This window comes from Balaenoptera ricei, chromosome 18, assembly GCF_028023285.1.
Source record: "Balaenoptera ricei isolate mBalRic1 chromosome 18, mBalRic1.hap2, whole genome shotgun sequence".
Taxonomy (NCBI): domain Eukaryota; kingdom Metazoa; phylum Chordata; class Mammalia; order Artiodactyla; family Balaenopteridae; genus Balaenoptera; species Balaenoptera ricei.
The window spans coordinates 50,624,064-50,637,634 of record NC_082656.1 but is presented as its reverse complement, the minus strand read 5'-3'; the positions used below and the strand labels follow the sequence as shown (position 1 = coordinate 50,637,634).

The following is a 13,571-nucleotide window of genomic DNA, read 5'->3' as shown; positions in this document are numbered from 1 at the left end:
AGCACAATGGGAAACATATCCTCAGAAAGTATTATTTTTTGAAAGTATGTGTGCCTTTTGTCAAAAAGGAATAGCTGAAAAAACTTTAGATAAAACTGCTAAGTATTGAAATTGGTGCCATAAACTAAAAATAATCAAGTAAGATTTCAAAAATATTTACACACATAGGATTTCACTGGGTTCCTATCTTCTAAGGCATCACATTTGAAAAGACAAAAGCAACTTCTAAATAAAATAAAAACAACTGATATAAAAATACAATCTAAATCCAATAAACTGCGAAAACCGCATGCTTCTGTGCAATGAAGAATAAGATATATGTCAAGAGAATAAGAAGACATAAGGTATATGTCAAGAGAGTAAGAAGACAAGCCACAGACTGGAAGAAAATATTTGCCAAAGACGTATCTGATAAAGGACTATTATCCAAAATATATAAAAAACTCTTAAAACTCAACAGTAAGAAAACAAACAACCCAATTAAAAAATGAGCCAAAGCCTTTAACAGACACCTCACCAAAGAAGATATACAGATGGCAAATAAGTACATGAAAAGATGTTCTGTATCATGTTATCAGGGAAATGCAAATTAAAGCAACGAGATATGACTACACACCTGTTAGAATGGCCAAAATCCAGAACACTGATAACAAATACTGGCAAGGGAGTGAAGCAACAGGAGCTCTCATTTATTGCTGGTGGAAATGCAAAATGGTACAGACACTTTGGGACAGACAGTTTGGTGGTTTCTTACAAAACTAAACATAGTCTTACAATACAAGTGTGGTCATGCTCCTTGGTATTTACCCAGAGGAGATGAAAATTTATGTCCATACAAAAAACTGGCACATGACTATTTATAGCAGCCTTATTCCTAATTGCCAAAACTTGGAAGCAACCAAGATGTCCTTCAATAGGTGAATGGATAAGTAAACTGTGGTATATCTTGACAATGGAATGTTATTCATTATTCAATAGCACATTATTATCCAATGAATATTATTCAAAAGAATTTATTCATTATTCAAATGAGCTATCAAGCCATGAAAAGACACGGAGGAACCTTAAATGTATATTACTAAGTCAAAGAAGCCAATCTGAAAAGGTTCCATATGGTATGATTCCAACTATATGACATTCTAGAAAAGGCAAAACCATGGAGACAGAAAAAAATAAGATACAAAGTAGAATTAACGACATTGATGGTAAGAATTCAAGTGACTCTGATGCATGCTAAAAATGAGAACTACTGTAGCCATCTTAACTACTTACCTCTTGACTTTACTGTAGTTCTCTTGACGGTAGTCTCCTTGCTGAATTAACTGTTTTGTGTCTGCTAATTCTAAGGCCAAACGTTGACATCTAATTTGAAGCTCAGAGTAGTTTCTGCGATCTTCCTCATAAGTCTATAAATAAAAATAATAAAGCATTTCAAACCAAACATACTTGATCAAATTCTGTACTGAATTCTTCTGTTAAGCTGTGCGTATCCTTGTAATTTTAAAAAATCCTCAATTTTTCTATTTAGTAATTTTTCCCTACTCAAAGACAGGTAATCTTAAACTCACTGAGTAGTTTGTAAATTCATTTGTTTAAAACTTGAGCTCTGTTTTTCATGGAAAAAATAGGCCAACTATGCTTTGGTTAATAGAATAATACATAAAATGACTACTAATGTTAAGGACGTTTTCAACATTTACGGAGTTACCATTAGATGCTAGAGACACAGAAATGAATAAAACACTGACCCTGTTCTTGAGGAGTTTACAACGAGAGACAAAGAGCCACATGAACATCAAACATTCACAATGAAAAATAGTTACTGAAGAGATTAACCATGCATTTTCAGTTGTGGTATTCGGAAAAAAAGGAGTTTTGCGGCACTTGGAACACAGTTCTACATTGATCTTCCTGGTACTCATCAGACTAGTAGAAAGGGACTGCAGAGATGTGGAAGAGGGGTAGAAGTGAAAACCTTAAAAGCACACCTGGCCCTCCTTACTACAAGCCTCGTTTCTCACCATTTCTCATAATCATACTTCACCTCCAACCCTAATAAAGATCTGAGGTTCTCTGAACACACTACGCTTCCTCTAACCCAGCGGTCCCCAACCTTTTTGGCAGCAGGGACCAGTTTCGTGGAAGACAATTTTTCCATGGACTGGGGCGGGGGGGTGGCAGTTGGTTCAGGCAGTAATGCGAGTGATGGGGAGCGATGGGGAGCGGCAGATGAAACTTCACCTGCTCACCTGCTCACCTGCTGCTCACCTCCAGCTGTGCGGCCCAGTTCCTAACAAGCCGTGGCCCGGTAGCGGTCCATGGCCCGGAGGTTGGGGACCCCTGCTCTAATCTGTTCGCACTGCCTGAATAGCTGAATACTGTCAATACTCCTTTAGAGTACTGATCTTAGTGTATCATCAAATTCGTTTTTTTACACCAGAGTGTAAACTTCTCAAGGGCAGGGACTTTGTCTTGCTCACCATTGGATCTCCATCACTTTACACAGGACTTGGTATACAGTAAGAATGAAATACTTTTCAATAAATCAGTGAAGAAATGCATGAATATGGGAATGGGGAGGAGAAGCAGGACACAGAGACGGAGTCCCTACTTCTTCTCCCACTTTCAACTCATCAGATCTTGCAAGCAATCATCAACTCCACCCCCAGAACCTGTCACGGGAAATACATCCTGTCCCAAGTCGTTCTTTTTTAAGGAGCTGACGAGCTCAGTGTGGTCACATTCAGTCCACAAATACTGACCAAACTATTTCTAAGTGACTGGTCCTGGGCTAGACACTGTAGATACAAAGATGAGTAAGACTGTTTTTGTCCCCTTTAAACTATTAGACATGACTTTGAAATGTTAGCTCCCAAATTTCTATCAAAGGGCTGTTTGAAAAATGTAATAATGGAAAAACTATACTGGCTGTGCTTTGCTTTGGTATATACTATGTTCTTCTGCACTGATGTTCTCCATGAGAATGAAATGTTACTATATGGTATTTATTAGAGGAGCATAGCTGAGGATACTCTATCATCTCCCCAAAGAATCATCACACACGTCATTTCAGACCTAAGTCCCAGAAGATGCTTTAGCTCCCCTGAAGAATGCTTTTACCCTTCTAAACACTACTAATCATGTAACTGTTTTGGGAGAGTGTATAGTGTTATAGTTAGGATGGAAAGCTCCAGAATTCAACTGTCCAGAACTGAATTACCTGCAGTAACACTTCGAGCACATTTACGTCTCAGCACTTCATTGTCCTAATCTACCTCATCTACCCTGTAGAGTTGTTGTGAAGATTATATCAAGTAATACATGAAAAGTGCTTATAAAAATGCTTAGCACATAGTAAATGATCATGAACTATAAATTAATATCGTCACAGTGCTTTTCCTTTGCTTTGGCTACTAGGGAGATTATAGCCAAATTGATAGCTCAACCTTAATAATTGCACAAAGACTGAGACAGACTCCTGAGGAATATAAACACTTAAAGGGTGAGGAAAGGACAAAGAGCCCTAGGAACCTGAGGGAGTATTCACAGAAACAGAGGGTGAACCAGGGGCGTGTGGCGGGGACAACCGTAGAAGAGCTACTTTGAGGAGACAAGACTGTCAGGGGTACTAATTACTACTGAGAAAAAACCCACAAACAAATCCATTAACTCTTCAGGGATGGGGACAGAAAGTAGACTGCCAGGGGCTAAAGCAAATATATCTGAATACACAATATGTCCTTTTTGGTGTTATTATACATGCATTCTCTTGCTTAATACTTAACTTTATGACTGAGCAAAGTATTATCCTCATTTTTACAGTTGAGGAAACAAGGGCTTGGAGAGGATAAAAGTCTCAGAGCTCACGAACAGTGTGGTAAGGACTCCAATCTAAATTTGTCAAACATCCGAACTGTAGGCAATTCTCTCTTTAGTTTAAAAGTGGAGAAAGTGAAGTAGATAGAGAAGAAAATAGAGATAAATGAAGGTTTCAAAAGATGGAACAAGCTTGGACATGTTTAAATATCGATGGGAAAGAATAGCAAAAGAGGTACTGATGCTGGAGAAAATGGGCATGGTCGGGGGGCAGGGCAGTAAAGCCCCTAAGAAGGCTCAGGGTGTGGGCTCCATCTTCTTCACTACGAAGACTTGTCTTAGACCAGCAGCCACGCTCATCATGGCAGGCTTTTCTCCAGCTGATACAGAGTGTTAAAAACTTGAATTTGGATGTCCTCAGGTAGCTCTTATCAATGCCTTACAAGTCACAGAATACTCTTTACCCTACTGCTTCACCTATTTCCTACTATCCACTTGTTTTCTAAAGGCATAGGATTTTCCACTCCTTGAAAGCCTCTTCCCACTATAAACAGTAAGAACAAACAAACAAAACAGAACGAGTGCAGATGTAAATATGCTTATGGCAAGAAAGTGTGGGAGTTCTCATCTGAGGATTTCCATTTTCTCTGTGCAATGAAATGCCAAGTTATTTGCTGAGAGGGAGAAGGAAAGTGGAAAGCTGGAGATGTGAGGAGAGTGGTGAATGTGTAAAATAACTGCTGTGAAAAATGAGAGAACTAGAAAAAATAGAATTACAGCACAATTGTGTGGGCCCATTCGAAGTCGGTAACAATAAGCTTATAGCCTTGTTACTGCCTCTGTGATTTTCTCCAGTAGTGCTCACGTAGAAAAATAAAGAGTTGAGATTCTGTCAGGCAGGTACGATAAAAAGACAGGGAGGAATTCGAGAACACTGACAAGAGAAAGGTTTAAGACTGATAACATGATGAAGGGGGAAGAAAAGACAGGAAGATATGGATAAAAAAAAATTATATGGATTGGAAATTCTGCTAAAGAGAGGTTGAAAGCAGTTGATTGAAAAATGTGGAAATATAGGAAGTAGTATGCTCAGTGGTCAGCCTGAATTGATAACTTCAGAAGTAAATCCGTTCTGGGAGACAAGGAACAGAACGCGGGCCATGAACCTGAGTGCTAAAGAAGAGAAGAGGTAATCATTCAGAATGAGAAGATCAATCAAGTGCAAGGCCAAGGTTGTGGATGAATCACAAGAAGTAACCCAGGAAGCAGCTAAGGTAGAAAGGAAGACTAAATCTAGACCAAAGGTTCCACTGAGTAAAAACAATGTCCCAGTGGTTTGCAAATGAAGAAGGTTACGGAGTAGGGCATCTAGATGAAATGAATGCCCCCCCAAAGGTAGGGGTTTATGTGAGTGTGGAAGTGCCAAAATCTAAGATCTAGAGAGGACATCAATACCCGGCCCTGAAATATACAGGGTATAAACTTCTGGAGCAAACAGCAATTCCATAGGAGATATGCATATGTGTGTATTTATTATATTGTACATGCATGTGTCTGTAACATAGTATATATGCATGGGTGTGAATATATATATATATATTCTTTAAATATAAACACTATATGACCAAGTATAAGCAGAAGTTCAACACAGGAATGTACATATCCTACCAAATCTTTTAAGACTTCTCAACTGAAAAACTTCCCCTTAAATAAATGATTACCTTTATATTTTGAAAAAAACAATCTGCTTCACTTACTATTAGCAAATAAAATAGATTAAGGCATAGCTTTGGAAAAAAAGAAAAAAGAAAAAAATGAATCAAACCCATGACTGTGTAGAACTTTAAGGCTAAGGCTAAAGATGGTAGAGAAGACTACTTCGTATTATTCCTATGCATTCTTCCTGACCCGAACTCAGCAATATCTTCTGTGGGAAGACTCCAAGCCCCAAATCTGAGTTAGATGTCTGTCTTACATTTTTCCACAGCACCTGGTTCTTAACCGCATCAGAAAACACATCCCATGTGCTGTGAGCAGCCATTACTTGCCTCTCACATCAAAGGAAAAACTAAAGGAAATTTTCTATAATTCTAGTACCTAGTACTCTGCCTATAACATAGAAAGTTTATAATTAATGTTTATGGAAAAGAAGGAGCAAAAGAGGACATTAAATAGACTGAAACCAAAGAAGGAAAAAGCTTAATCTTTTCAAACATAAAGAAAGAGAACACAAAATTTCCAATCACCAGCCATTTCTAACAGAAAATTTCTACATAAGAAGTAAATAGGTTTGGTTAACAGCAAGTCTCAATGTCCTTTTTGAATAAAGAAAAAAAACTGCATAGGGATAATGACAATTAAGTCACTGAGATTTCAACTGTTTGCCGGTTTTCTACACATCTAGAATGGAACTGATTTTGATTGCCAGAGTTAATGTCATCTTTTCCATCTCCTAAATTATTCATAAGAGGAAATAATAGAAGGCTATCTCTAGCCTGAAAAAAGTAAATCTGTTATCGTAGTTGCATGTTTTCTTGTCTTGTCTGTAATCCTCGGTTTTCCTGATACGCACCCTGAAGCTCCTTGAAGACCTGCCTTATCTCTGGTTACAGCCAGTAACCCTCACACAGTAGTTACGCTGGAAATGCTTGTGGTGTCAACTAATGTTGAAATATAAAGGGACTATGCAGCACTAGCATTTAAAATAACTAGCTCAAGGGCTTCCCTGGTGGCGCAGTGGTTGAGAATCTGCCTGCCAATGCAGGGGACACGGGTTCGAGCCCTGGTCTGGGAGGATCCAACATGCCGCGGAGCAACTAGGCCCGTGAGCCACAATTACTGAGCCTGCGCGTCTGGAGCCTGTGCTCTGCAACAAGAGAGGCCGCGATAATGAGAGGCCCACTCACCGCGATGAGGAGTGGCCCCCGCTTGCCACAACTAGAGAAAAGCCTTCGCACAGAAACGAAGACCCAACACAGCCATAAATAAATAAATAAATAAATTTTAAAAAAAATCTGTGAAATAACTAGCTCAAGATGTAGCAAAAGTGACTTTAAAAATTAACGATTAGTAAATCATCAGTTTTCCAACTGAAATTAAAGAATATTATAAATCTGCAAGTAAAACACCTCAGTTGAAACAATGATATCGATGCAACATATACGCATAATTTTCTCAAAGATTTTGAGAAAAGCAGCTTGAAAGGGGCTTCTATTTCTCAGTCTGGGTGGTGGTTAAATGGGTGTGTTCACTTTGTGAAAAGTCAATTAAAATTTCTTTACAACACAAACGTTTTAAAAAAGTAAGACAAGAGGCTTCAACCAGGAAAACGCTAACTGGGGAGAAGTTCTGCAGGGATCCTGGTCTTAGGAATGGAAAGGGGGACACGCAAGGGTCACACTGAAGGGGAAAAGGGTTGAGCAGGATGGAAAGGGGTAATAAAGAGACACTCAGTTTTTTACTCTCTATATTTCTCTACTGTTTGATATAAAAACTGAAAAATTTATATTATATGGTGTTTTGGCAAAGTTATCAACTATTAGACCTTTTATATTTAAAATGAGATGCCTTCTCTCCCCCCATCCCCCCCGCACGGCTCTTATTTTCAGACAACACCAGCTGAGCATTTCACAGTTATAGAATTTCAGAGGTGAAAGATAGACTGGAGATAATCTATTACTAACTTCTTATTTCCATGACAAGAACATTAAGGCCTAGGGGGGTTAAGCGATTTGTCCTGGATTCCAGAGCTAGCAGAGATAGAGCTAGAATTTAGGTTCTTGAATTCATAAATAGTTCATTCCTTTCTTAACTTCAAGTTTCTGTTTTTTAAAGATTCTATTCCATGGAACCTATAAAACCACTGATTGGAAGTTAATATTATTTACTGCTCAAATCCAGGGTGTTAAAAAAAATTTATTACAAATTTTACAGGTTCAAATATGGCTGGCACATGCATAATTCATATTTAAATTTGGACTCCCCTCCTTTAAAACAATTACTACAATTATTCCTTAAATACATATTTAAAAAATAATTTGACAAAATAACATCGAATCTAAATGTTTTCTACAAAAAGTAAAAATGTATTCAAAGATTCAATAGGCACATTTTAAACAGCCGCTGTATAAACCCAAAAGCAATTACTTTAGATACAATTTCTAAGCATCATTTAAATCTTCTGTCTCTCACACCATGTAAACTGAGAAGAAAGTGGTTACCTATGTTTCAAAATAAATCTTTAATAAATGAAGTGATCTCCTGCCTGGGGAGAGACAGAGCAGCTAAGAAAATTAGAAATGGGAAATAGTGTCATTTATCTTACGGTCAATGGTTCAGATCAGAAGCAGTTTACGTTGGATAGCAGTTTAGTGAATGACAAGAAATGTCTTGATTAGCTATTCTGAGAAAATGAGAATTCACTCCTCAGAACTCTTACAAGTTTCACATTGCCTATAATCTACTCCAAGCAACTAAATACTGAAAAGAACAAGAAACCTAATTAATCTTTGATTGTTAAAGACTGTTCCTTTAAGAAACAACAGTCTGTTTGCTCCCAGAGACTACTTTTTGTTGTTAAGATCCTCAAGAAATATATTATTTAAGAAAAAATTCTGGACTTCTTCTAAGGTCTTAAGGAAAAAAAGACAGAACTGAAGCACTGAAAGTCTACTCTGGGTTAAAAAGAAAACATGAACATTTAAATATTTTATATTACATGATAATCTTCCATATCTTTTCAATAAATGTGAACTCAAACATAAAAGTTTAAGCTTCTCTAAAAGGAAAATTTTTTTTAAATAATGAAGAAAGAGATGAGAGATGAAGAAAGGTAACTTTCATCAAGTGTCGTGGACACCAGATTAAGATAGAGACATGGGATCAAATCTGTCTCTGCTACTAACTGCTCCAGCAAGCCAAGGTCTCCGGACCTTCTCTTTTTTGGCCATGCTGGGTGGCTTGTGGGATCTTAGTTCCCCAACCATGGATTGAACCCGGGCCCAAGACAGTGAAAGCACCAAACCCTAACCACTGGACCGCCAGGGAATTCCCAAGGTCTCTGAATCTTAACTGCTGCCTCTGCAAAGTGAGGATACTGATTCACCAACCCATTTATTTTATGTGCCCACTACTGTACTAAACATCGTATGACTATCATTCATAACTAGCTCATGGGTCTAGCAGAACCCTCCATTGCTAAACCATATGTTGATCTGTTGAGAGGCAACTTTTATAGCCAACATTTTATTTGGCAAACTACGAAAACAAATTTGAAGTACTGGCCTTTCAACAGGTATTGACCCAAATATGACTGAACCAAAAATATTTAAATTTTAACATTTTAAAATAGACCACATGGCTGAATTATCTTTAAAATCTCGCTTACAATTCAAAGAAGTTAATTAAGTATATCAATGCAAAAAGGTATGGTTTCCCATGCCTTTTAGGTGATTTAGATAAGCATTAAAAGTATTAATAAGTGTGGGTAGAAAGAATAAAAAATTAAGTTGATTCACCAGTTTACGGTCAGGTTCAAATAATTTTTTTTAGCTCTTGAAGCAAATGAGGATGTATGGTGCAACAACAGTTGACTCATTCATGGCAAAAGAAAGTCATTTTTGTTTTACAAGTAAATTACTGTAATTATTTAAAATACTTCAACAGTTTAAACATTCACAAACACAATTTTATAAATTTTTATAAGTCTTATAAATGAAAAGATATATATTATGGAATTATCATTACATACTGGTATGCTTAAGAGCAAGAATTTCATATTTATCTCTTTCTTCCCTCTCTTCCTCTTTGACTCCCATCCACATCCCCAGGTAACTCACATTAAGTAACATGTATCTTTCCCTATTCTTCTCCATGTTCATATACTCACGAACACACACAACACAAATGGGAGGATAGATACCTGGTGTAAATCCTAAATCAACTGATAATTCTCTAATTCATTCTTGTCAATGATTGCACAATATTCCAGGATGTACACTGTATGTGGTTTATGCAAATGTTTCCTTGTTGTGTTGACAGGCATTTATGGTTACATACTAGTATTTTACTCTATGGAACAGAGTCCCAGCACTGGGGTTGCTGTGTTGAAGAATGCTTATTTTCCATTTTAACTGATGTTGTCAGATGTCTTTCCAAAAGACTATGGCAGTTCACTTTTCCACCAGTAACATTTGTATCTTTTTCCTTATATCTACAGAGATATCAGACCTTTTCCATTTTTGCCAACCTGAGTTCTCACTGTTACTTTAATTGTATTTCCCAAAATGGTAGCTAGTTTGAGCACCTGGACATTTGGATTTACACTTTTTGTGAAATGCCTACTTATAGACTTTGCGCATTTTTCCATTGGGTTGTCTATTTCTTGTTAATTTCTAAGAGCTAGAAATAGTGCTGATACTAACTTTTGATCATCTGCATTCCAATTTTTGTCCCAAATGTGTACTTTAAATATTAAACTTTGCCTGTGGTTTCCTTTTTGTCTTTTTCTTGTAAAGCTTTTTGTTTCTCTGTCTTGGCTAAGATTACCCCAACCTCTAGAACAGCACTGTCCAACAGAACTTTCTGCAATGGTGAAAATGTTCTATATCTGTACCATCCAATATAGTAGTCACTAACTACCTGTATGGCTAGTAACACTGAGGAACTGAATTTTAATTAATTTAAATGTGAACACGTGGCCACTATATTGGACAACTCAGTCCAGAACTTAGCTACTCACAGTGTAGTCCATGAACTGGCTCAGGCCAGGAGCACTAATACGGTCCAGGAGGTGTGCCAACAGTGAACAGTCTCAGGCCCCATCCCAGAGCTACTGTGTCAGTTTTCATCTTAACCAGATCCCCAGGTGACTTGTATTTACATTAAAGTTTGCGAAGCACTGCTAATAATCATCTAAATTAGGGAGTCTCAAAACTTTTTTGGGCCATGGACCCCACTGGCAACCTGGTGATACTTGTGAACCCCTTCTGAGACTAAAGTCTCTAAAATCAAAAATTAAAATACACAGAATTACAAAGGAAACAAATTACAGCTGACCCTTGAACAACAGGTTTGAACTGCGCAGGTCCACTTACATGCAGATGTTTTTCAATAGTAAATACTACAGTACTACACGATCCGTGGTTGGTTGAATCCACAGATGCACAGCTGCTGATAGGGAGGGCTGACTATAAGTTATATGCAGATTTTCAACTGTGCAGAGGGTCAGCACCCCATGTTGTTCAGGGGTTAATTGTATACTGTAATAAAACTACTGAAATATTTTTTAAAGTTATACATGTCCTTTTTTATTAATGCATTAAAGATAAGATCTAGTGAGGGGTCTACAAGTACACTAAAGTTGAAGTAGTGATAAGCATAATCTCTAAAGATATCTGCAATAACTACACTGTGATATGGAAATACCTGAATTCTAATGCTGACAGAGTCATAGGCAGTGACAGTCCTACTGTGGTTTTTGTATTTACCTGTAATTGAAGGAAATGCTAAATTTCAGTAAGAAGTGAAAATAATGTTTTTCCCATTCCACCTGGAGGCTCGTGGACCCTGAGTTAAGAATCTGCATGATTACTGAAGTAATGGCCTAGATTTCCTTCTAAAAATTTTAATCCAGCTGGAATTAATATGTGTATATGGTATGGAATATGAGGACCAACTTTTTTTTTTAACGGATGAATAACATCCAGTTGTGCTAGGACCCTTATACTAAAAAAACACTCTTGGGACTTCCCTGGTGGCGCAGTGGTTAAGAGTCCGCCTGCCAATGCAGGGGACACGGGTTCGAGCCCTGGTCCGGGGGGATCCCACATGCCACAGAGAAACTAAGCCCGTGCGCCACAACTACTGAGCCTGCGCTCTAGAGCCTGTGAGCCACAACTACTGAGCCCACGTGCCACAACTACTGAGGCCCGCGTGCCTGGAGCCCATGCTCCGCAACGGGAGAAGCCACCGCAATGAGAAGCCCGCGCACCGAAACGAAGAGTAGCCCCCGCTCACTGCAACTAGAGAAAGCCCGTGCGCAGCCAAAAATATAAATAAATAAATAAATTTTAAAAGAAAACAACCAAAAAACCCCACTCTTTTCCAACTGAATTGAACGACCACTATTATGGTAAATAATTAGACCTGTTTCTATATTTTTTTCTACTGATGTTTGTTTCTCTGCCAATATCACATTTAGCTGACCTCAGTGGTTTTGAAGTATATACTGGGATCTTGGTAGGACCAGCATCTCAGCTTTCCCCACCTTTCACATTTCTTCCCCCCACATTTGTCTTGGCAATTTCAGAACATTTATTTTATTCACATAAACTAAAATCATTTATCCAATCCCAACCCTTGTATGGCATTTCTATCCTCCACCAAAAAAATCAAACACAGAAAATAACAAAATTATTGGGATATAATTTAACTTATAATATAAATAATATAAATTAAGTGTATTTATTATACATTTATAATATATATAAATAACTGCATTTAATTAATATATTAACAGCATATATTAATATTAACATATTAACATACATAACAATATATATTAATATAGTATATATCAATATATACCATATATTAATATTAATATATTATTATATATAACAGTATATATTGATATATTAACAGTAATAATATAGGTAATATAAATAAATGCATTTATTATATATTACTTATTCAGAATATAAATAACTGCATTTAATTAATATATTAACAGTGGAAAAATTGCTATTTTTATGACTTTGTCTCCTTTCTGAGATATAGTGCTTCCAGGTACAACAATAAGATTTAATAGTTTTCTTCATATAAGTCCATTAGTTTCCCCATGAATTAAGTATTTTCCCCCAAGTCCATCTCTAGCAGTTATTGCTCTAAACCTAGAGAAATGTTATTGGTCAATTACACATTTATACTGCATTCAGTCACAATATCAGATTTCTACATTAATTTTAGCTGGTTTTTAAACTAACAGAAAAAAAAATTTTAAATCTCCTTTCAAAGTTTTACACGGATAGTTTTTTTCTTCTTAGTGCATCTGCCAGGGCCCTCCAAGACCATGTTAGATAATAACGAGCAACCCAGTCTGTGTCTGGTTCCTGATTTTTACAGAAAAAGGTTTTACTGTTTTGCCACTTAGGATAAAGTTTTTTGCGGGCTTTTTTTAAGTAAATATTTTTAAGTCTCTTTATTTGGAATGGTCACTGAATTTTATCACCTTTCATCATTTAATGATACGATCACATGGTTATTCACCTTAAACTTGCTGATGTAATGGATAATCCTTTCCGTCCTAGAATATACTTTACTTAGTCGTAAAGTATTATTCTTTTGATACAATGCTAGAATTCATTTTTGAACATTTAGAGTTTTTGCATCTTTAGCAGTAAGTAAAATTAGCCGATAGATTTGTTTCGGTTTGCTTTTGTACTATCCTTCTCAGAGCTTTCCATCTTTTTCAATACTAGTTTGGTATAGTTTATTTAACTGGAATCAGCTGTGCTTATAGAAATCAACTGTGACCCTATCAGGGTAATCCATCTGTGAATGTGGTAACTTCATCAATAGTACATCTTTACTCACTCTGTAATACCTCTATGGTAATCGTTCTATTCAAGTTCTCCACTTCTGCTAATTTTAGTAATCTACATTTTGTTGGGACATTTCTTTCAGTTTTCAAGCTTTTCACAGAGCCGCATGCAATATTAATTAACGTCCAATAATTCCAAACTCCTTATTTTGAC

The 13,571-nt window shown here is 36.8% G+C and overlaps 1 protein-coding gene across 5 annotated transcripts in view; it reads right to left on the bottom strand.

Annotated features, from left to right (window-relative positions):
- Nucleotides 1-13,571, bottom strand: part of PIBF1 (progesterone immunomodulatory binding factor 1) — a 200,177-nt gene that overhangs the window by 161,916 nt on the left and 24,690 nt on the right. For all 5 annotated transcript variants that reach the window (XM_059902534.1, XM_059902533.1, XM_059902535.1 and 2 more), the window contains one exon: nucleotides 1,273-1,406. In XM_059902534.1, coding sequence (XP_059758517.1) covers nucleotides 1,273-1,406 — 134 coding nt within the window. The remainder of the gene's footprint in view (nucleotides 1-1,272; nucleotides 1,407-13,571) is intronic.